The 23,474-nt window shown below is 40.5% G+C and overlaps 1 protein-coding gene across 1 annotated transcript in view; it reads left to right on the top strand.

Annotated features, from left to right (window-relative positions):
• Positions 1 to 7,227: 7,227 nt before the first annotated feature.
• JAM2 (junctional adhesion molecule 2) overlaps positions 7,228 to 23,474 on the top strand; it is a 36,770-nt gene continuing 20,523 nt past the window's right edge. The window contains exons 1-2 of the mRNA XM_071755202.1: positions 7,228 to 7,302; positions 7,468 to 7,832. Coding sequence (XP_071611303.1) covers positions 7,778 to 7,832 — 55 coding nt within the window. The 5' untranslated portion in view covers positions 7,228 to 7,302; positions 7,468 to 7,777. The remainder of the gene's footprint in view (positions 7,303 to 7,467; positions 7,833 to 23,474) is intronic.

Genomic DNA, 23,474 nt, shown 5'->3' with positions numbered 1-23,474 from the left:
CTCCCGCGGCCACCAGGGGACGCTGCGGGCCGGGCCGGAGCTGGGGCCGCCTGGGGCCGCGGAGTAGTGGGCGGCCGCGGAGTGGGGTGCGGCTTCTCCTCGCACCCCCGCTTTTATCGCCCAGCGCTCTGGTCAGCAGCTCTGTTATGTGCGTATCAGCTCCGCTCTTCGCCTCAAGAGGGTTCCTCCTGCCGGACAGTGGGGTCAGACCCGAAACCTGCTGGGTGGGTGCGGCGTGCTCAGCCCTCTGGGAGAAGGGATCGGGGGTGTAGTACCGGGACTCCAGCAGCGAGACAGCCGTGACTGCGGCTGAGGGAGCTGGGGCTGTTCAGCCTGGAGAAGAGGAGGCTCAGAGGAGACCTCATCACTCTCTACAACTCCCTGAAAGGAGGGTGTAGCCAGGGGGGGTTTGGTCTCTGCTCCCAGGCAGCCATCAGTGAGACAAGAGGGCATGGACTTAAGCTCTGCCAGGGGAGGTTTAGGTTGGATATTAGGAAAAAAATCTTCACAGAGAGGGTGATCAGGCATTGGAATGGGCTGCCCAGGGAGGTGGTGGATTGTCCCTGGAGGTTTTTAAGAAGAGACTGAATGTGGCACTCAGTGCCATGGTCTGGGAACCACAGTGGCAGTGGATCAAGGGTTGGACTTGATCTCAGAGGCCCTTTCCAACCCGGATGGTTCTGTGATTCTGAGATGAGCAGCCCGGGGGCTGGTGGGATCCATTGGCAGGATGGGGCAGCGGTGCCAGTGAGGATGGGGCTGAGGCTGGGGCCGAGCCGGGGGGCAGCCCTGGATCACTGCCTTCCCCCTGCACCCTCACTGGCTGCCCTGCTGCCCCAAAAGATGGAAGGCAAGCACAAACCACCTACTGCCCAGGTGGGAAAACCCTGGCTTGCTTTAAAATATGCCAAATAATTCAAGAATTTGTATCATGGTTTAGCTGATGGACTACTTCAGCCCAGCTGGAAAAGATATAACAGCAGCCATCAAGAATGCCGATGCTAAACTGTTACCCTCTTAGTGTCGTTAAATGCTAAGATGTAATTAAACTCAGCATTAAAAAGAAAAAAAAAAAAGAAAAAGAAAAAGGGCGGGGGGGGGGGAGAGAGAGGGGGAGAGAGAGAGAGAGAGAGAGAGTGTTAATACTGGCAAGGGCCAGCAACAGACAGAGAATTTTCCAGTGTGGAAATGTGTCTGCAGAGCAGCAGGACAGCTGCCTCCTCCTGGTTTTGTATCTTGCACTGTCTTTCCTGCTCACTTAGACTCATCCAGAAAGCCAAATTTGTGAGTTCAATAGCTATTTGTGACCTCTGTTACAGTGCTTGATAGCTAAGAATTTTGGCAAGTCCATCATCTGTTTTTTCATTTTTTGAAATTAGTTAAATAGAAATTCTTTTTATAGTGTAATGTTTTTAGTGTTTTGTCAGACTTATTGTAGGCTACATACCTCTGTGTGTTAAACAGTTCATAGTCTCAAAGATGCTGTTATTTATATCATTGTAGCTCAACCACAGCATTTCTTCGATTATATTTTTTCTGTGGCCTGAGAAATTGTGTGCAGGCAATGATCACATCACATAATTGTTTCAGTTTAAACAGTTAATAAAAAAACCAAGCAAACTCTCAATGTAGAGTAAAAAAAGAACATTTCTACACTATGAGGAGATAAATTCAAAATGTCTGGAGAACGAAAAACAGAAACCAGCCCTCTTCTCTCACTCTGAGGAAGTCTTGAACAAGAGTAAAATCCTACTTAATACTGCACACTTCTCTATTATGTCTCTCCCCCTGTTTTAAATTGCCACTTTCAAATCTGTAAAGCTCCCCAAGGACTCAGCTGAGGGCCAGCTGGGGGTTACTATCAGCTGCCAAACATGGCCCTGCCAGCAGCCTGCAGGCAGACCCAGTGCAGTCCCACAGCTATGGATCCCTCTATGGCAAAAGACAAAGACCTTCCAACTGAGCCATACTCTGGGACGGGCTTGGCTGGAGTCCAACATCTTTTAGTGTGTCACAACATGGAGTATGTTTGTGGTAGCAGGAAGAAATAGGGAACAAAAATGAAAAACTGCCCAAGAATAGGTACAAGTTACAATAGTTACAAGGAATCGGGCTTCATACAGCCCTTTGACTTTCAGGAAAACTGTGGATATTGTTTTATAAGGTGAATAAAATGGGAAGTTGCCCTATGAGACATTTATCACTTCTTACCCTCCTAGGCACTGCCAACTATGGCAGTGGTGTACAAAGTGATGAATCCAAGATCATTCAAGTGATACAAATTGCAGGATCAGTGTTGATGAAAGAATAAGTTTTATTCACATTATTTCAGTGACCTGGGCTAAAGTCCACCTTCATATACACATTCCTGTGAACACTGTGGGAAAAGAATCCTGAATCTGCCACCATCAGCATTGCAGTTAATACATTGCCCACTGTTGCTTAGGTTGAGTCAGGAAATCTCCTACCATGCCATGCAATTTGGTGGATCTTTTTTAGAAATGTACCTCTGACTGCTACTGATCTCTTTGCTTAATGACAGTACTCTTGAAAAGTCAATTGAAAAACAAAATGGCATTAATACTGTGTTTTACAAGGCAAAGATAAAATTATACAAGACATTGCAGAAAACGGAGGGGAGATATTCAGAGAAAAAGCTACAAGAACATATATATCTGTGTTACTGTTATCTTGCTCTGTCCTCACATTTTCTGGCTTTCTTGATTCAAGTTTGGCTGACACATTAGATATGAAATATTTTAACAGTCTTACAGAGATACAGTGACCATTCACAGCACTCTCATCCTTTTCATTATAGCAAGACAACTCAGCTATGGTACACTGTCTTTAAATAGCCATCAACAATATCTTTGTGGGGGGCAAAAAAAAAAAAAAAAAAAAAAGGAAAATCTTGATTTTTTTTTGCTTCTTTTTTTCAAAACTATACTTGCTCACAGTTTTCAGTTTCAAACTACAAAACAAGCAGATTATCTGCTAGCTAAATCAGAATATTTTTTTCCAGGCAGGCATTAAAGCAAGTAATATGAAGCAATAAAACAAAGTAACAGGATGCCAGAAAAGTAGAAAGGAGGCAAGGCCTACTGTAACTAGGGGAGTGAATAGATGTTAAAGCAATACCCCAGAAAATTACAAAAAGCTAGGTGTGCTGACAATTAAAATTGAAAAAAAATTTTTTAAATGTCCCTGAAATTGTAGGTATCAACCTCTCTACACACTCACAGATGGCTGCTGATAATTCTTCACACTGAAGAGCAAGGCTTTCAAGCTGGTAGATTGAATGTACTGCTGACTGGTAGTCTGGGCACAACAAAAACTACATAGTGCACTGGTCAATTAGTTTTAGAAATTATGTTTGTGACATGGAGCTTGAAATACATATTTTAGCAATCAAGCTAGTTAATTAAATGGAATCTTTTTTAGCAGTGTTACAAAATAGATTTCCATCAGCTTGTCCCATCACTGTGCACAGAATCACACCATAACAGTCCTCTAGAGCTTTGTGCTCTGTTCTTCAGCACATACTAGAACAAGCAACCTGATGTGCTTGGAAAAAAAAGACTTCAAAATGTGGACTTTTACAACAGGTGATGACACCAAGTCTCAAATGGCATCTCTGACCAATTTAAATGCAACATTCCTCTTTTAGAAATAATAGAAAAAAATCTGTTTCTTATTCTTTAAATATGGAAAAAAATCAAGCATGTCTTGTTGATCAAAACTTAAACAATGTAAATTTTAATAACACTGAGCCCTCCAAGTCTGCATATAAATAAAGATAAAGGAATAGTTATGCACAGAAGTACTTTTTTCCTGTCTTTTTCTTTCTCCCTTGGTGGCTCCAGATCCTAAATCTTCCCCCCCTTAGTCCTCTCATCAAAACCAGGCACAGCTAACAGCAACCTTGCTGGGCTACCTGCTATTGCAGATCAGCTAAGAGACATTAAAAGGTTTAAAGAGCACTGAACTTAAGAAAGCACAGGAAGAAAAGGAGGAAATGGTGCAGAACTGTAATCATTGATTCTTTCACTCAGCAAACAAGAGATGAGCTACTCACAGATCATCACACACTCTTATTAGCTGCTCATCAGCACAATAAAAAATATGCATTTCCTTACATGAAACAAGGGTCACCCTAGACAATTTAAATTCAAGAAGTAAACCTGAGGAGCTGTCACCTATGTGCCTGAATGTAACATCCTAGGGAATCATTGGCTTTCTTTAAACTTTTTTATTTTTTAATGAAGGTGCAAATATGAGCATTCATCAGCTCTCCCATGACAGCCTTCTAGTTTGGTAGGTGTAAGCTGTGACAGATGAGTGATTAAATAGGGATTAACATCTTACTCTTCTAAGTGTTAATTGTTTATTATTCTGTCTCAAAGTCAGTCTAGAAATCAGCATGCAGAGCACAGGAAAATAAAAATAGGGTAATTTGGTTTTATTCCCCTTGCAAAATAAAACTCATGAGTGGAGACATCCCCAAAAGGAATATTTTCATAATATAGATTAATTCCTCTATATTTATTTTTATCATCCGAAGTTAAGAAAAAAAGATGTTCCTAAAGTCAGAGACAGAGTTTTGTCTTATACTTTTCACCTAACAATTTTTGAAATTATTTTTCAAAACTGTTTTTGCACAGAACACTTTAACAGACTGATGGATAAAAGAGGTGAACTTGTATTGATAAAGCAGATTAGTACCAGCAGCACTGCATTTGCAGTAGAAAGTTTCATTAAATAAAGGTTTCCACTTTAATGTAAGAATGTAGATTATAAGCCAAGTCTTGTAATCATGTACATCTTCACGATTCTTAAAGGCTTTTCTACACAAAGGACTAGAATAGTTATTACAAAATAAGATAACCACTCTTGACCAGCATTCTGTGTGCAGACTTCAATTATAGACTATTTTTATTATTCTAAAAAGAAGTCTCTGTAGAAAGCTCTCCAAGAATAGCTGTTAAGCTGCATATCTCAAACAAATTCTTTCATGTTGGTCTCTATGTCCCATTCAATGAAAATATTTTTACTACATTTAACTCAAAAAGACTGAAAATATGGATAGCAGTCTTCTACCCTTTCATCAAAGTACTTACAGTATTTTTAAGAATGTTGTTGTTCAGCAAAGTACATACCAAAAAAAGAAAAAAAGTATATACATTAAATGAACTAAATGCATTGCAGTCAGTTTTACCATAATTCTATAAAGTTGTTCAGAACAGTCTCATTTAGTTGCTGGTGTTTCCTGCAATTGTATAAAGCAAGAGAGAATAAAGCAGAGAGACCATGATCTAGTTGTTGCTGAAATGAAATAGAAGAACCTAAAGGAACTGTGAAACTGTGCTAGAAAAAGTCAGAGAAATGCTGGGGGGATGACCCTGTATCTACACTGAGCATTTGCTTCACTTGTGAGAGAAACAAAACAGTGAGCATGGAGGGGCAGGGAAGGAATTTGGCCTCATGCTTAGATAAACCAAATGCATTTAAGTGGATTTACTGTGGCGTAAGAGTCATGTTAATAAAACCTAAATAAAACCCTATATGTGAGCCTATGTATTTGGGTAATTACAATGGAATGTCTACCATGGCAGAAAGACTGCTGTAGTAATCTAAAATTTATCCCATCATTTAGCTAGGAACTTTCTCACAATTCATCTCTTCATTCCCCACATCAACATTGTCATTACATCAGCTTTAGCAGTCATAGAATCCTTCATGTTGGAAAAGACCCTTGGGGTCATCAAGTTCAACCATTATCCCACAAAATTCTCTTCTAAACCATATCCCCCAACACCACATCTAAACAACCCTTAGACACATCCAGCAATGGTGACTCAATCACTCCCCTGGGCAGCCTATTCCAGTGTCTGACCACTCCTTCCGTGAACATTTTTTTCCTAATATCCATTCTTAACCTACCCTGTTGCAGCTTGAATCCATTCCTTCTTGTTCTTTCACTACCTCTTTACAATGTCCTTTCAGTCATCCTATGAGTTATCCCTTAATTTAATTCTGTACTGCCATCCCTTAGTGTTCCCCACCTCTGTACCTCTATACCTTTCCAATCAGGTTCCTTCCCCATATTTTCATTTTGTAACAACAGTGTTTCTATCACCCTGTGGCTTTAAACGGTAAAGCAGGCCCACTGAAATCAATAAAACTTCATAACTTTAAGCATATGCCATGTCCTGGGCCACACAAAAAAAAAGATCTTTTCTGTTGTCTATGGAATACTTTTGATTTTATTAAATGCATGTCACTGTTACATTGGTTATATATACTGAAGATATGTATATTCACCTTTTTTTTTTTTTTTTTTTTCCAGAAATATTGCTTCTATTCTACATACATTTTTGCATGGGAAAAATAAGCTAATAACATATTGAGACTTTGGGCTTGATTATATCCTATATGTTTTGGGTGTCCATTAAAATAGTTGCTAGAGATGTCAAATTTTATAATTTATAAATAAATTTATAAATATAAAAAAAAATTTTAAAACAACTATAAATAACTCTTTCCTTGTTGTGCTACAGTGTACCAAACTACAGCCAACATTGCTGTTCTGAGTATCAAAGAAATGCTTGTGATACTTTTCTTGTTATAGAACAGTATTACATCAGGCAAGGGTAATATATTTTAAGGCGTCATTAGAAACTACTCAGATGCACCATTAACTGTCACAATGAGTAATTTTTCTTGATTCATAGATTTGAAGTCATTACACTTCCTGTATATTTCATCAACAATCTCCTAGACTGCTATAAACTTTGAATTAAAAAGCGCTTTGAAGGTCACCGTGCAGTTCATCTTCTGCTGGTCGGTGGAATTCTCTCCAGCCCAGCTGTACAGGCACAAGGAGTCACTGTGACTTTGTTTAAAGTCTGCAACTTAGAACAGCGCCTCATCGTCACATTGCTCTTTTCATCCGGAACATCGAAATTTTTGTTTCGTGGGCTCACCCTGTTATTCTTGCTTCCACCCCTGCTGGGTTTGACTTCGGGAAATTTACCAACAGGGATTACTGACTTCTTTGAGAAGTGCGAGCTCTTCGTAAATAAAGTTTATTCTATTGCAACAAATGTCCTTGAGCTTCTGAAAGCTCACAGTTTAAAATTAAATAAATACTTCGGGGGGAAGTACCGCTGAACGCAATACGACAACTTGCAGACCCGGGATGCGCAGGGGGACAGCTGGACCCAGGGCGAGCCGGAGAAGGAGAAGGATAAAGATGACCCCGGAGCTGGCTCGGAGCTGCCGTCCGCAGCGGCCCCAGGGCAGGTCCAGGGCAGGTCCAGGGCAGGTCCAGGGCAGGTCCAGGGCAGGTCCAGGGCAGGTCCAGGGCAGGTCCAGGGCAGGTCCAGGGCAGGTCCAGGGCAGGTCCAGGGCAGGTCCAGGGCAGGTCCAGGGCAGGTCCAGGGCAGGTCCAGGGCAGGTCCAGGGCAGGTCGGGCGGCTGCCAGAGTAGTCCCAGCACGCAGCCGCCGCAGCCCGGGCTCTCAGCCGGTCAGGGGCGGGGTGGCTGCTCCTCCGACACGTTAAAAGTTTCGGGGTGGCAGGGGGGCGGCTCCGTCGACGCGGGTGCTGCCGCACCTGCTCGGCGTCGGCCTCTGCGAGAGCCCACGGCCCGCCAGGCACCGCCCCGTCCCTCTGAGGCCGGGCCACCCCCCCCCCGCCGCTCCTGACGCCCCCGCCGCCGGCGTGGCCCAGTGGTTATTAACCACTGCCGCCGGTGAGGAGCGGCCGGTGCCGGGAAGATGGCGAGCCCCAGCCTCCGCCTGCTGCTCCTCGGCTACTTGGGCGTCCTGAGCTGTAAGTGGTCGCGTTCCTTGCCCGCGGAGCAGGCGCGGGGGTAGTGGCGAACCGCTCCCTTCGGGAGCCGCCGGGCTGCCTGCCCCGCTACGGCCCTGCGTGCCCCGGACGCGGGGGACGGGGGACGGTCCCCCCGAAGTCTGTCTGAGTGTTGAGGAGGGCGGGGGGTTCGGCCCGGGGGTACCCGCTTGCCCGGCCCCTTCTCCGGCACTGCTCTGCCGCGCCCGCCGCTGTGCTGCCCGGTGATGCTCCCTCTGGGCAGGGCCCCGACGAGGGGTTCGGCGGCCGGGGGGGGGTTGTTTGGCTTCTCTCGCCTCCAGAGCGAAAGGAGCTTAAGTTGCGTCTCCGACAGCTACATAATAGCGAAGTCCCTCGCTGCAGCCGGGAGAAGGCGCGCTGATTATTTCCATGTGTCCCTTGTTTTCGCACAGATGTAACCTGTTCCAGAGGAAGCCAGTTGCTCTCTGCAGTAACGCGAACTTTAGGATGCAGGCTGCGTAGCTCGCTTTTTGGGTGTCCTCTTATAAGATGAATGTGCAAGTCAGGGGAGTGTGTTTTCTGTTGTCAGCTCTGGATGCTGCCCCTCCAGGACAGATTTACGTTTCCAGTTATTTGTATGGTGCTATTGTCTAACTCCTTAAAAACAAAATGGGAAGGGGGGAATGTTAAAATAAGTTTGCAAAAGCTGCCCTGCTCAGAAAGCACATGGCAATAAGAAACAAACAAACTGCTTCTGGGGCTACATACCTGCAAAGGAGCAGTGAATCAGTATATAGTGTAAATGGTACCAGCTGTGTGATAAGGCTGTCTCTTCCAGATAGCATCCTAGTGTGCTATTGTATGCTTCCTGTATGTGTCTTGCTGGTATCCTAGGGAAAAAGGCTGTGCATGGAACTTGTGTTTTGAAAAGAACTATGTAGCACAGTCTTGCAATGAAATGACCACCTGGGACCAGCCCAGGAAGGGCTCTCAGTCCTTTGTAGATGTGGGACATCCGCAGTGCTGATGCTGGGTACATTTTGTAGTTTACCTTTGACTTCTCCTCACTTAACAGAAAATTGTGTGTATGGAAACTCGTTTTTTTGAAGAGGAGGGATGAGTTATCTCAAGGAGAGACTCGAAGTGATGAGTGTCTGTTAGGTCTGGTAGATTTTCTCTCTCTTTGCTCCTAAGAGACCTTATGGTAATCTGGGCTACTAGATGGACAGTTACTGCTGACTTTTTCTTTCTTATGGTAAACAACAGTAAGAATTATTTTATTTGATTTTTTTTTTTTAATCTCCATTTGTTGTTAATTGCTGGTTTGTTTTTTGGGTTTTTTTTTTTGTGTGTGTGTGTGTGTGTGTGTGTGTGTGTGTGTGTGTGACAGATTTCAGTGTCTTCAGGCTGCTGATCTTTCTGGTTAGTTGTAGTGTCTGTTGGCACTGATAGCTTTGACTGGTCAGGAAATTATAGAAGGTGATTTGGAAACAGTACCAGGGATCAAAGCCTGATGCCTATATGGTTTCCAGGCTTGTTGGGTTTTTGTTTGGGTTTTTTTTTTTTTTTTCCCTTTTCCTTGTCCCAAGTTCCAAGAAACACCAGGTGGGGAGAAAGTTTACCAGCAAGGTGCTGAGGTCATCACATGAAGAAAGTGGCTGTAGATGGGAGTGCAAATGCTTTTTGTTTGTGTGAGCCAGGGGAAATCCAGGCAATCTGGAGTTTGCTGCTGCCCCTCTGTCTGGAGTTATGTTCATGTTAACAATAAGGCTGAAAATATGGGCATTCAAGTCAGACGTATGGGCTCTTCTGTGGAAATGGGGCCCAGGATTCCATGGAGATAGTGGGGAGTAGGCTGAAACTAATGAGGGAAAGAAAATCATGATTGATACCTGAAATACATGAACACTGTGTTGTGAAGTAGGTCTAGAGAGCTTGCTTGGTAGTTGCAGAAATCAAGAGTGGTATGTGTTGGTCAAAGGGCATTACTGTAGCTATATACAGTCCTGAGGCAGATAAGGGTTGGATCACTGTTTAGTGAGAACCTAGTAAGAAGTATCAATGACCTTCAGAAACTGGTTTCTCAGAGTTAAAATTTCCCATTCACCTTTAATTTAGGGGAAAGTAGGGGAGTTGGAGATCTTCAATCATATTCTCTGTCAGCATGACCTCCTGAAGCTGTTGTTATCTGGAAAGTTTTAAATGGTGACACAGAATAAAATGTCTGAGCTCTGTTGGCAAGACAGTCAAAAATGTAGAGAATTTATTACTATCAAGGCTAATCTGGGGGAGATGGTACATACTGATGAACTGGCCTTTTTGTAAAGCTTTTCCTTGTATTGTAAAGATTTTTCTTTTATTAGTGTATATTAGGAATAAAACTTAAGCTGGCAATGCTGGAAACAAATCCAGTTCAATGCATCTGTCTGAGGACAATGCAGAGGCAATAAATAATAGCCTTACCATAAGCTTTTGATGGAACTCACCAAAGTATTTTGAGCAATATATAAGGTGAGATTTTGCTTGGTTGTTCTTTTTTTTTTAAAAAAATATTTATTTATTATTTAAAATTAATACCTTTTAGTGCTCAGTAATCTTTCAGCCATGTACAGAGATTCTAGACCAAAAAAAAGACTTTTATGTCTTCTGTCCTGCCCCTGGCAAGAAATCATAAACCACAGCTGCACTGGCTGTAGGAATTGACAGTGGAAGTCTTTAAGCTGTGCTTTCCTAATCATCTATATATATGTATGTATATATATATATATCATGTACAACTGATGCTCTGAAAATTGAGAATATTATCAACACCTCATCTTCTGCTGAATACACTTTGTTTGCTGGATTAATTAGGTAGGGACTTACTGTAATTTCTAAAGCAGAGTCCATATTCAGGAGAGAAGGGATTTATTACATTTGTAAGATTGCATACTTCTCTAGTAATATATGTACAACACAGACTACCCGCTTTTTGGAGAGGGAGTAAAGAGGAAGGCAAAGAAAGGTTCCTTCTCTTGCTGTTGTAGCTGAGAAGCAGTATTTCTTTGCTGTAGACTGCTAGTGGTCTACAAACTTATGCAGACTTAGATATCACCGCATAGGCTGCAAGATAATTGTGCTGGGCTCTGGCTGGCCCTGTGGTATCCTTAATTCAGGTTACTGGCCTCACAGCTATTAGATGTGCAAAATGGAAAATGAAGGTGACTGTCTTCCCTTCACACAGAAAATAGGACCTGGAAATGTCACATCAAGACAATTACAATTCCTCTTGTGTTCTTCTGTTTAAGGTGGGTGTATGGAAGTTGAGGACTTGCTTTCACCGTCACTTGGACTTTGAAATGCTGTTTTCTCAGTTTTCATGTTGCAAAAAATCTTTGTTCGTGTCATAGGACATGTATTTCTAGTAATTGTGAATACTGTAGAACATCTGGCACAAGTAATGAGAGTTAAGACCATCACTGTGATTAGCAGATTTAATTGAGCCTGGATGAGGTCTTCTCATTGGCTACTTAACTGAATTACACAAAGATATTTTTGAGATTGTTTCCTGTATTATACCTCTATTTCCTACAGTAGACTGTGTTGGCAAATACATGGTAGCTGCCAGGTTCAGCTGCAGAAACTGATGACATCTCAAATTATTAGGTAAGAACTGCCAAGTAGTTGAACTTTGACTTCACCCTTTCTCTTTAGCTGATTGATTTAACAAAACATGTGGGATCATCTTCTGTGACCTAGAGCTGCCAAACTTGTCTGCATCCATTGACTAAACACAGATGCTAGTGGGGGTATGGGCAGACCATTTCTAGATAAGTGAGCTGAAAATGATAAGAGAAGGCTTTTACTTTTCCTCAAAGGGCATCTCAGGTGCTTTATGTTGTTTTCAAGTGCTGGTGGTCACAAAAGAATCTTCTTGTACAGCTGATTTTTGAAAATCAATTTTTCTCATAATTCAGATGAGTAAATAGCTGGTATTTCTTCACTGGAGATGGGCAGTGACAAGCATGTGGATCTTCTGCAGTAGGTTGGGGGGAATACTTTGGGGGAGGGGTGTGGGTTTGAGTTGTCAGTGCTTCTGGAGGGGAAAGAACAACCAATAATTTAGTTCTGAAATTGGGATATAAAAGTTTACATCTGGTATGATCTACTTTGAGTCCGTCAGCACTCAAAATGTCACCTTTCTGGTTTTGAAGACATTTTGTTTATCATAAGTTCCCTGCAGGTGGTGATCCCTTTTAGGAATACTTTGATAAAACTGAGGCTCAGTGTCATACTTTTTCTTAGCAACTCTAGAGGTGACTCCACTGTAAATGCTTACATAAAGGAAGATTACTAAGAAATGTTCACACAGCCAGAAATGTCCACATTGCAATATAAATATCTTTGTATATCAAAACAATTGAAGCACAAGGTAGACATTTTTATTTGTCAATGCAGACTGTTTGCCAGGGCCATAGGGAATGGCTAGACCAAGGTTTCCTTTTAGTTACACAAGAATATCAAACAAAAAAAAATGCTTAAAATAGTCTCCCTGTAGAAGGATACAATGAACTTTCTTATTGTTGTTTTTCTTTTCTTGTTTGGCTGGTTGGGCTTTTTTCTCCACCATGATAACTCTGGCAGTAATGTATATAGGAAGGAAAACAGATGGTTTACAAAATATTCTTGTCTAGTTTAATGGCTAATTTACAATGGGTTCAGCACTTTAATGGAAATAGAGGAAAATTTTTTGTGTAAGCTAAAAGACAATTCATTTAACAGTAATTAATTTTATTCTGGCTAGCTCCCCTTCCTCCTCTGTCTGCCTCCCACCTTCCCCACACCCTTAAATTTTGTGAAGCTAGCTTTGTTACATCTTTGCTTTCTGGCATGTCTTTTCCCATCCCAAGTGCTTTTCAATGAACTATTAATTTCAACCAAACATTTCTGCAGAAAAGCCTGCTGTGTCTTCCTTGAAGCATTGTACATTATTGTGCCGTAATTCCACCACGGGAAGCTTAAAGCAAATATTATGGTGTCTTGTATTCAAGACAAATGGTTTGTTTCCTCCATCTAAATACTGCTTTTCTGGGGAAATGAATATGTATTTCAAAGAATGAGACAGCAGATGAGGCTGGAGGAGCATTTGGATGATTGCCAATGCTTGTGCTTACCTGTATTTCCAAAGCAACTTTTTTCTGGAGGGCTTGAATGAGTTATGTCACCTCTATGCTCTCGGTATATCATTGAGCACTCAAGTGCTTATATAAAACTTCTTAAACCAGGCAGAAGGTGAGCTTGGCAGCTGAACATCTGGTCCTTTTCACTTGTCTGTTTCTAACGTGCCCTGGGAGGTGAAGGAGTTTCTGGAGAAGGAAGAAAGGGAAAATAGCCATTTCTGAACAACAGCAAGAAATGCAACTGTGGTAGTCGTTGAACCACTAGTCAGTCTGTAAAATCTTCTGGTCAGTAGGAATTAAAGCAGGCATCCAGTTTCTCTCAAAGATTATTTCCAGATGAAAACATGATAGAAAAATCTGGTAAAAAGCCTTTGTGAATGCCTGCTTTTTACAAGTTCAAACTTAGCAGCTTTCTAGAAGAGAGGGGAAGATCAGAATTGCAGTGAAAAAGCTACAACCTGATCCTGGGTGTTTTAAAAGAAGTAAGAAATGGTAAGTCCTGAGCTGGAAAGAACATAAGCTACAGGTATGAAGTTTCAATAGATATATTTACATAGCTTTTGTTTGGACTGACTTCTAAAGGGCTGGACAGGCACTCAAGCCTTTCCAAACCGCTAGATCAGAGTCAATGGAAAAAAAAACATTATCAACTGGATGGAAAATATTGTATTATAGGGTTGTTTTGGTAACAGATAATGTTAACAATAGGGGCTGTATTTGCTGTTCAGAAACTGCTAGCATAGTACTTGGAGGTAATGACGGAACATGCATTCTTAAAAAGTGATTATTTTCATATTAATGCAATGAAGAAACAAAAAAATATTATCTATTGTATCTTGGCCTGCAGAAAGTACCCAGTATGAACTGGGAGAAATTCTTGGGAGTGCTGCTTGAATCTGTGTATGTCAGCTAGAGCTGGGCTAGACTTGGGAAAGGGTCTGTGCTTGGCATAGTTGTAAACATATGAAGAAATTATATGCAGAACACCCAAGTCTGAATACATGTTATGTGAGCTAGACAGCAGTTTACCACTTGAATGTATGGACACTACTTAATCTCTGGGAGGCCATGGTTCGTAACTGAAACCTTCTAGTAGCTGTACTGGTAAAAATGAGTAAAAGCATATCATCTGGAGTGATACCTGTAGAATGTATAGGTGTGATTAGGTGCATGTTATTGCTAGCTTTTGTGTCCCAGTACTCTTTCTTTCCGTTTCTAAAAAGTGGTCTTAAAAAGTAAATATTGGCTCTTTGCCCCTTCACTATTGGGCCACCTAAACTGATTTTTTTTTACCCTTCTTCCAGTCTTAAAAGTTATTCAGGCACAACGGTGAGGAATTATCTCTTAGATTCCCAGCTTGTCTTCTGCTCCTGTTTTATGCACCCTTGTCCCACATTGACTAGAATTTGGGGGAGCATGACAGGGCTTTGGTGAAGCATTGACACTATTCAGACTGGTGGTGATGAGCACTTTGAAACTGGGATTCTGTCAAACTGTCTCAAATGTTTAATAACAAAGGGCTATAATTTTACTTGGGGGGGCGGGTGCTGTTTTCCTGCCTAAATACAGAAAAATCTGAGGGGGCACAGTGACTGGGGATGAAAAGAACAGCCTTTAGTGTGCCAAGGACCATGGAGGGCTGCTGGCTCTGACTTGAGGTGTTACTCAGTGATGTCAGCTGGGGAATTCTGAGCCTTCATTTTCATGCTGTGGAGCTTTGCTGGGTCTGACTGGTTGGTGTCGAGGTGCTGAGCTTGCTCAAGAGCCTGAACATTTTTAAAAATGTAGACTGGGAGAAAGTCCCTGCTGAGAATCAAGCACTGATCTGTTCCATGCTATCTGAAAAGCATGTGCATTAGTAAATTATAAGCAGAAAAATATGCTTTTTGTAATAAATCTGACATGACCGAAGACTCTCTTTAGATGCTGCTGCTGAATTAAACAAATTTTAAAGAAAGGAAACTTAAAGGGGTGTCATGCCAATTAAGATCCTATATGTCAAGATATGGAAAAGGTTGTACCTCTTAGTAACTTCTAACAGATAAATGCTTAAATGCATATATTTAATTGCTTGACACTTGAAAGGTTATAACTAATCAGTGGCTTACACTGCATGGTACAATTACAGCTTGTTTCATATGTTTTCAGCTCCTAACTGTAGGAATAATTAAATAGAGGATGATTGTCTCTAAAATTGAAGTAGTAGAATATCAAAGCAAGACATCACTGGTGTCTGCTTAGCACTGTTCAGAAACAAAAATATGTGCTAAATGTTACTGAGTTGATTTCTTCTGTGTTGTCTGTTTATTTGGTCTGAGGTTTTTTGTGTCTCTGTCCATCTTCTCTGCTTTTCTTTAAAAAACATATGTATTGCACAGGGTCCTACTTGGAAGGTGGGGAAGGGATGTATCTTTTCTGTGCATTTTTTTTCATTTTGTTGTTGTTGTTTGTTTGTTTGCTTTTTGGTGTTTTTTTTTTTCTCCTCTAATGTCCACAAAGTCCAATTGAAAGATCACTAATTGCAATGCTTAGATGTTGGAAGAGTTTGTGCAGAAAAAGTCTTTATCCTCTGAGAAGTCTTAGTACCTTTCCATTTAAATGTCAGCAAATACCTTTATGTGAAAGGTAAATATTTTCTTTCCAGTCAGTATTTAAGTATTCTCAGCATCTTGCAATGAATGTGACTGTTGCCTTCTGTTCACCAACATAATGGTATTCCCTGGTGTAATGTGATGCACAAGAATGTCATAATCATTTGAGAGACTCCTGAAAGGAAAAACAATATTTCAGTGTTGGAATAGAGCAGTAAAGCATCTGAAAATGTAAAAGAGAGGGAGGATTGGAACAAACAGGTAATAATAAGGTCTCATAAGATTGTTAAGATTATGCTGGTGTGGTATGATATTGAGTAGTAAAGCAAACAAATTCAGGCACTCCAAATTCACTGGTAACAGTGCAATTGGTGCCTGGGAGAGGAGGTAGAAGGAAGTAAGCATATACATCCCTATTGGAAGTATTCTTAGACATCAAGAAGTGACCTTTTGGGTTGAATTAGCATGTGGTTTTGATACTTGTCATACCATCTAAGTGGATGTCCATTCTATACCATCTATGTCATGCCTGGATCTTTCCAATTAATCATCACCTTTTTTCCTGTGTGTATGTATGGGTTTGCCTTTTCCCAGGAATCTGGATGCACTTGGTGGGTGATGTGAAAGGATGGAGAAGTCTGTGTACCTGAAGGGCATTTGATTTCATCTGGGAACAGCCAGTTAGTTAAATTGTGGTGTTCATTGCTAAATAATCCTACCAGTGTATGTCATCACTACTACAGTTGCTATATGCCATATCAGTGGTGTTACAAGAATTGCCCAAAGCAGTGGAGAATGGACATCAACACAGAGAAAAGTGCAGTGGTGGAACTTGAACTGGCTTCATCAACTGGCACCAAGCACCTTCCTGGAGATCAACATCTTCAACTGGCAGACCATGGGCATGGGCCATATCAGGTATACCAGCTGTAAGCTTTAGATAGACCGTGCAACAATGCAACACCAAGCACAAAATTTCTCCTGCCCTAAAACCCTGTTATGACAGATGCAGCCCCAAAGTCATGGATTACAAAACATGCTAGATAGAGGGCCCATACACTGAGAAAATTATATCTCTGTGTGTATATACATCTCCAAACCAGGAAAAGAACAGTGACTGATTAGAAGTGTAGGATCTGGGCATGATGTGGATGGTACAGTACTGATACATCTATCAGTACTGAAAGATGGATAATGGCCTGGGTATGGTTGGGATATAGTTACTTTTCACAAGAAGCCAGGAGGGGACAGAGTCAGGATAGATGACCCAAAGTAGCCAAGGGTATACTTAATGCCATACGATGTCATGCACAGTATATGAACTGGAGGAGGTGGCTGAGAGAAGGGATTGGGCTCAGAAATGTTCTGGGCATTTGCTGGGTTCTGGGTTTTGAGTAATTGCATTGTGTATCGCTTAATGTTTTTTGGTGGGTTTTTTTTTAGTATTAATATTATTATACCTTCTCTCCTTGTAGTGTCCTATTAAACTTTCCTTACTTCAACCCCTTGGGCCCCACATGGGGTACCAAAAAAGACCCAGCTGGCAACTAAGCCCTGTTTGGTCACTCACTTCCCCCCTTCCCCCATTCCTTGGTGGGGTAGGGAGGAGAATTGAAAGAAAAAGGTAAAACTTGCGGTTTCTCATAAAACTTGCAGACAGATAATTTGTCTTCCAGGAAAGTAATAGAGCCTAAAAGAAACGAATTTCTATATAACAAAATCTACTAAACCCAAAAGTTTGTTTGACACTTGATTTTTGAAAGCTGGGAAAAAGTCATTATATAGGATCAGCCTAGCATTTGATAAACTCTGATTGAACACAATCATTGTTTCAACATCTAATTTTTTGAGGGGGCAAAGTTGAACTTGGATCATGTCTGCATCTTTAACAACTGATTATTATACATCATTGCATATTCCCTCCCACTCTGAAAGCAAAACAGCAGCTTGGAGGTAGAACAGGATGGGTAAGGAAACAGAGCTGTTGTGTCTATGGATCTTGGCAGAAATTAAATATTACAAGCAGTTAACAAAATATTGGAAGGATGTAAGGAGGAATTTACCCTTCTTTTGAAGCTGAATTGACTCACATGGCAGGAATACTAAGAGGAGTGGGAAAAATTGTAACTGGAGAGAATATGAATCAAACTAACAGTGTAGCCTCTGTGCCCATTATGTACATAAAGAAGTGAGTGGAGTCCTATTAAATAATATGCCTATAAACAAAGTTAAAATAGTATGTCTAATATAGATATGTTAGAAACTTAAACATCTTTGGTTTTGGGGTGGGATTACACTTCTGAAGGCTAAAAAATCTTTTACCACATCGTGTTGCTGTTACAGCTGCAATCCTGCAACTATTTGCTGCATTTGAATCCCTTAACTTCATGGAGCTCTGCTGAAACGATGCATATAAAAACATGGTATGAAATCTGATTATTTTAGATTGTCAGTTGTGGTTACTGAAGGTTCATGCTCTTTAGCTGCCTCTGCCTGGGAGTGGGAAATGTGCTGGGTGGACAGATGGTATCCAAAGCAGCTCCTATGGCTAAACGTGGCAAGGGGCTTAATTAAGAAATCAGACTAAGTAAAAAATAAGTGTAGGCTTGGTTATGAAGAGCTGCATATTTGTAAGCTCTGAAGTGGATACTTTTTCCTGTGAAAAAGGAATCTTTTCTTGTAAGGAACCTGTTCCTTATTTGCCTTGAGACAGTTACCCAGCACTTGTAATCATAAACCAAAAAAGCCTATAGGCTTATTTTACAAAGGCATTTTCAGCAGAACTGTTGAACTTAGTTGGTGATGTGTTCCACTTCTAGAAAATAAATGCTGACAGTAATCTATTATTTACTAAGCCATCTTGTTCCCTTTTTTGATTGCTTGACCACTCATCTCTCTGCTAATGCTAGCTCTGCACTATCCAGGCTCATTGCAAGAAGATGAGCTCTGCAACAGCAGTGGGAGTAAATGTATAAATGTGCTCTATCCTTTTCTTAACTAAAATAAGGAGTTCTGGGAATTCAGAGCTGGTCTCTGAAGACCCTAATTTGTGTTTGGGTTTCATGTGATCACTGTGACCTCTCTGCTGTATAATTTGTTTGCCAGCATAATCCTTGGCCTGTTCTTCACACATCTTTCTCAAAAAGAGATCCTTGAACTGAAATTAGTTGACCTGAGTTGAAGGAGCCCAAGCAGCTTCCAAGTGGTATTATTTAGTCTTAGTTCTAAAAGGAGCTTCTCTTTAAGCAATAATAGCATCAAACAAGTTTTTAGAGCATCAGTGTCTTGTGAACAGTTGGTTATAAAGGGAATATGGGCAGAAGCAGCTGAAGAAAGATGGCAAAACAGTATTTTAAAGCAGCATATATGCCTATCTGGGAGTCATGGTTTCATAAAATGTGTTGATTTATTGAGTCTAAATGTTTTGGAAAGGTGATAAAAGTTTTCTGATAATATTATAGCTCATGTGTAATGTAGAGTATTCCAGATATAGCCATTATAACCACCAGACTTTTAAGTAATAAACTGTGCTTGAGATATGGTTGTGACCTAGGGGACTGAGACCTTAATTAGATGTGGTTTATTCTTAAAAAAATAAAATAAATTAAAATTCCCAGTTCTACATGTTCCTGGTACTGTTTCTTTTTCTGAACTGTGAATAGATTGACTATTTAATTCTGACAAGATTTTTGGTCTTCCATACAAATCATTGTGTTTTCTGGATTATTTAATGTTATGGTTTTACAGAACTGCTGGGTCTTTTTTTTTTTTTTTTTTTTTTTTGGTGTGAGACTGAAACAGCTGGTACTTTCTTAGCTGAAGCACCTGCAGACAGGAAAATCAAATCCTATTACATGAAGCATCAAGCCAGTGAGTTGTAAATGTTAGCTCACACACTGAGCTTTTCCTTCTTCTGAGGCAAAGCAGCAGAGTGTATCATTAGCAACCCTTACCCAAATATTCTCAAGGATATGGCTCCTAACATCTCTTCCGTTGAAAAGCTCTGATGATCACAAGTTAACATTTAGGCTTGATTTAAAAGTAAATAAACAAAGCACAGAGGTACTCTGCTCTGTTTATTCCAGTTTCCTATCTACCTTTCCAACATCCTTGTTCTAATGTTTTCTAATCTGAATACCCATATGTTGTTTGGCTGGTGTAGTTTTTAGTGTGCTAAGATGTAGTGGGTTTTTTGTTTGAGGTTTTGTGTTTTGTTTTGTTTTAGTGGTTTTTTTTTTTTTTTTTACTCTCTTCATCCCCTTTAAGGAAAACTTGGCACCCATTGTGCTGTGACCTATTGTTCTTAGCTCTACCTTCCGGAGGATTTCTTCTAACTACCCTTCTCCTTTAAGTGCTCAAAACATCTTCTGATTGTTATAGCTCCTCTTGATACATATGAAACTTAACCAAATTGAAGGAGTAGCTTCAGTCTTGTCCAAATGATCTGGAAGGTGCTTCTATACAATTTAATGTTAAAGAACCAAATTATCTATTGAAAGCCTGTAAAATTAAGGGTAAAGTATTTGTATTGTAAACTACAGTGTTGATTGAAAGCAATAATCCTCAAATGTGACTCTTAGCTGCTTCTGGCAGGAAGACACCGTTGAGCAAACTTGGCAGTTTAAGAGATCATGTGTGAATGAAAATATGATGAGCTAATTTGGCAATTGATTTTGGATTATTAGAAAGGGTTCGCCAAATTATTTTTTGGGTAAGACAGAAGTGATCATCATGTTCCCAGCTCATATCAGCAAAGAATCTTGTCTTTTGACAGGAGAAAAGAAGTTAAAAAGCTAAGGTCAGTCCTGTTTATCACCAATAAGATGTAGTCCTAAAACTTGTGGTTCAAAGGAAATTTGCTCAAGTGAAAACCCTGCTACCACCCCCACTTGCTGGAAACATCTCCTCAGAAACCCCAGATTCATAAATCGTTTCACAAGTATTTGTATTTTAAGGACATCCTGCTGTTTGGTTTTTTTTTTTTTTTAATTAGCAGTAGACATGCTCTCTAGAATGAAGTCATAGTATGTTCCAAAGTCAGCAAAAATTTAATAGAATGCTTCTGTGAAGCTCTTTTTAAAAACTCACGACAATAAGTTGTTCTTAAGAAATGGGGGGGATTTGTTTTGGTTTTTGTTTGTGTATTAGTTTTGGTGTAGGATGTGTCTGCAATGCACAATTCTAGTTAATTAGCTACTTCTATACCTTTAGACCCACATCTTAATACATACTCATGTGTACTCATCCTCTGCAGTGAAAGCATTTTGTAGAAATGCTTAAATTAATCAAGTTAAAACTTTTTGAGAAGACCCACTGCAGAACTTCTATAAGCTGGAGATGGGACTGAGGGTGCACAGAAAATTTGGTTCCAGTTTAAATGAAGACTAACTATGGGAAGAGACGTTACTTAGCCAATTTAAAATTGTAATGTGTTGATACCCTTCTTAGCATCTGGAAATTTCCTCCTGCAGGGAGGAAAATCTTGAATGATTTGGCTTGTTCTGAATAAGCTGGGACTCCAGTTTCTTATGGTGTTTACTGGCTGGTAGGTGCACTTTAGAAGTAAATTTGTTTTCAGGCTTTTTTTTTTTTTTAGCTAAGCTATATGTGTATTTGTATGTTTATAAATGACCTAACTTATTGAAATTGTTTGTCCTTTTGTAATTGCTTGGCAAATCCAACAAAAGTCTCTTAAAATTTGTAGGACATTTGAGATATCTTCTTCATGAATTGTGGGCCAGAATGGTTGTGTGGGCTCCTGGGGTGGGGTTAGTTGGTTGTTCTAGTTTCCCAACTCTGCTGTTTGAGGACTGACTTTAGTACTATTGACATCAGAGGAATGTGCCAGTTTGCAGTGGATACATAGCTTTGTTTTGTAAATTTAATAATTCTATGACAATTTCTCTTGACATTTGCATAGGCCAAGTGTTTTGCTGAATCATTACACTTACTAATGCAACTGGAAATCTGTTTCTTCAGATAACTGCTGCAGTACGTGATATGAGGTGAGCAGGACAGCAGTGGCAAGGGGCTTCTATGCCTATAGCCTATTCTTCTGTTCTTTCAAAGTCTGATGGTACTAACCAGAAATCTTGAGCAATCCTGATGTGTCTTAAAGTAAGCAACTGCTGAAGCAACTTCAGGCTTGCACTGCATTTACAAGCTGCCTTTGATCCACTGCTGAGTTGCTGTGGAAACCAGTTTTGAGGAGGACTGGGAAAGGGCTGGAAAATAAGCTTTTTTTTGTGAGAGCCCAACTAGTTTAAAACCCCATCCCCAGTATTCAGAAGCTGCTTCTGAATTGCCATGGAGACAAGAAGAGTAACAGAGTTTTGAGTCTTCTGAAGGTGCGAGCTATAAATATTTATTTAGTTAATAGCAGATGCTTTCTGGATTGTCTCTCTGTTGGAATAAACTCCATGCTACATTGAATCTGTGAATTCAAACCATTCTGCTCTTCTGTGCAAGCAGAAAATGAGGATGCAAAAAAAATTTAAGGTAATTGAATTTTACATTTTGATTATTAAATATATAAAAATAAATTTGGTTTTTGTTTGCTTTTTTTTTTTTTTTTAACCAGGGTTTCCAACACCATCTTATATTGTAATGTTGTCGTGTTGGTGGACTGTTGGAAGCGCTTAGGAGGCTATTCAGCTGATCTGGAATTGTTGTGCTTTGGTGTTCACTTTCAAAAAGGCTGACCTAAATAATCACTTTCCCTCTTGTCCCAGGCCACTTGGTTTTTCTTCCTTACTTTCTTCTCCACAAGCTTCTCCAGCTTTGTTTCCCATCCCTTGGGGCCGATTAAAGCTAAGTTTCTGTAACAAATAAGTGCAAAAGAGCTGGTTTTATTTTTACACCACATCTAAATTAAACAGCACTTTTTCCATTAGGCTCTAGACCTCTGAATATGTAAAAGTAGTAAATCCAAGAAAAGCTATTTGTGCTTGAGCAGCTTGGCCATTTAAACTGTCGCTTCAGCCTGAGTTTTTGGGGGTTTTTTTGGAATGATTTTTTTGTTGCTGTTGTTCCTGAAACAGCCCACTATTACTCAGGCTTTTCTGTCTGAAGGAACCACTCTAAAGTATGCTTTGCAACAGAAGTCCTGCAGGCTAGATACCATAAAACTTAATTGCTTTGTCTTGAGTATCTGTAGATTATTTTTAATACTTTAAAAAAATCGTCTGCATTTGCTCTTATTTTGAGGTCTCTTAACAAAAAAAGGTGGAGAGAGTGTCTGCTGACTTCCCAGCAAGACACTTAATGTGTGTTTATATATAGATATAGACACACAGATCTAATGTATCTAACTGACATACCATCTGGTTGCTGGCCTTCTTATCAGCTTCAGATGTATAGCTCTGCTGAGGAGAGCAAGCAGAGAGGAGGATTGCTCCATTGTGCATGGCTCTGAGCCTCAGCCAAAAGGGAGAAAAAAGCCTTTTGGTTTGAGGGGAAATTTTTTTGGTTTCATTGGGGGTGGGTAGGGAGGTCAATTTTCTGTGTGGCAGATATTCAGCTGTAGAGATGGAATTTTAATTTAGTAATAGCTGCCCTTGAAAAAGAGAAACCAAACCAAGTTCTGGATTTAGCTGCTTTTCCCCCTGCGTCTTGGCCTGCTCTCCCCCCTGCCCCTCAGCCCTCACTCTTCCCTTGTTCCAAAACCTTGTCCATGTCTCAGCAAAATAATTCTCCATAAAAATAATTGTCAGGAGTTAGAAGATGGCTTGTATAAAAGGAGGGGAGGGAAAGCTAGCAGGTAGCAATTTGCACATATTGTAGTTCATTACAAGGCTTTTCATGAGGCTCTTAATATCTCCTTATGGAAAAGTCACTATCTGCAATACAGAAGTTAAGCTGTGTTACTCTGCCAGTGAGCTTTTATACCCTGTATTCCCCTATTCTTTGAGGCT

This window comes from Heliangelus exortis, chromosome 1 (assembly GCF_036169615.1).
Source record: "Heliangelus exortis chromosome 1, bHelExo1.hap1, whole genome shotgun sequence".
NCBI classification, from domain to species: Eukaryota; Metazoa; Chordata; class Aves; order Apodiformes; family Trochilidae; genus Heliangelus; species Heliangelus exortis.
The sequence above is the reverse complement of the archived record's forward strand: the minus strand, read 5'-3'. Positions and strand labels throughout refer to the sequence as shown.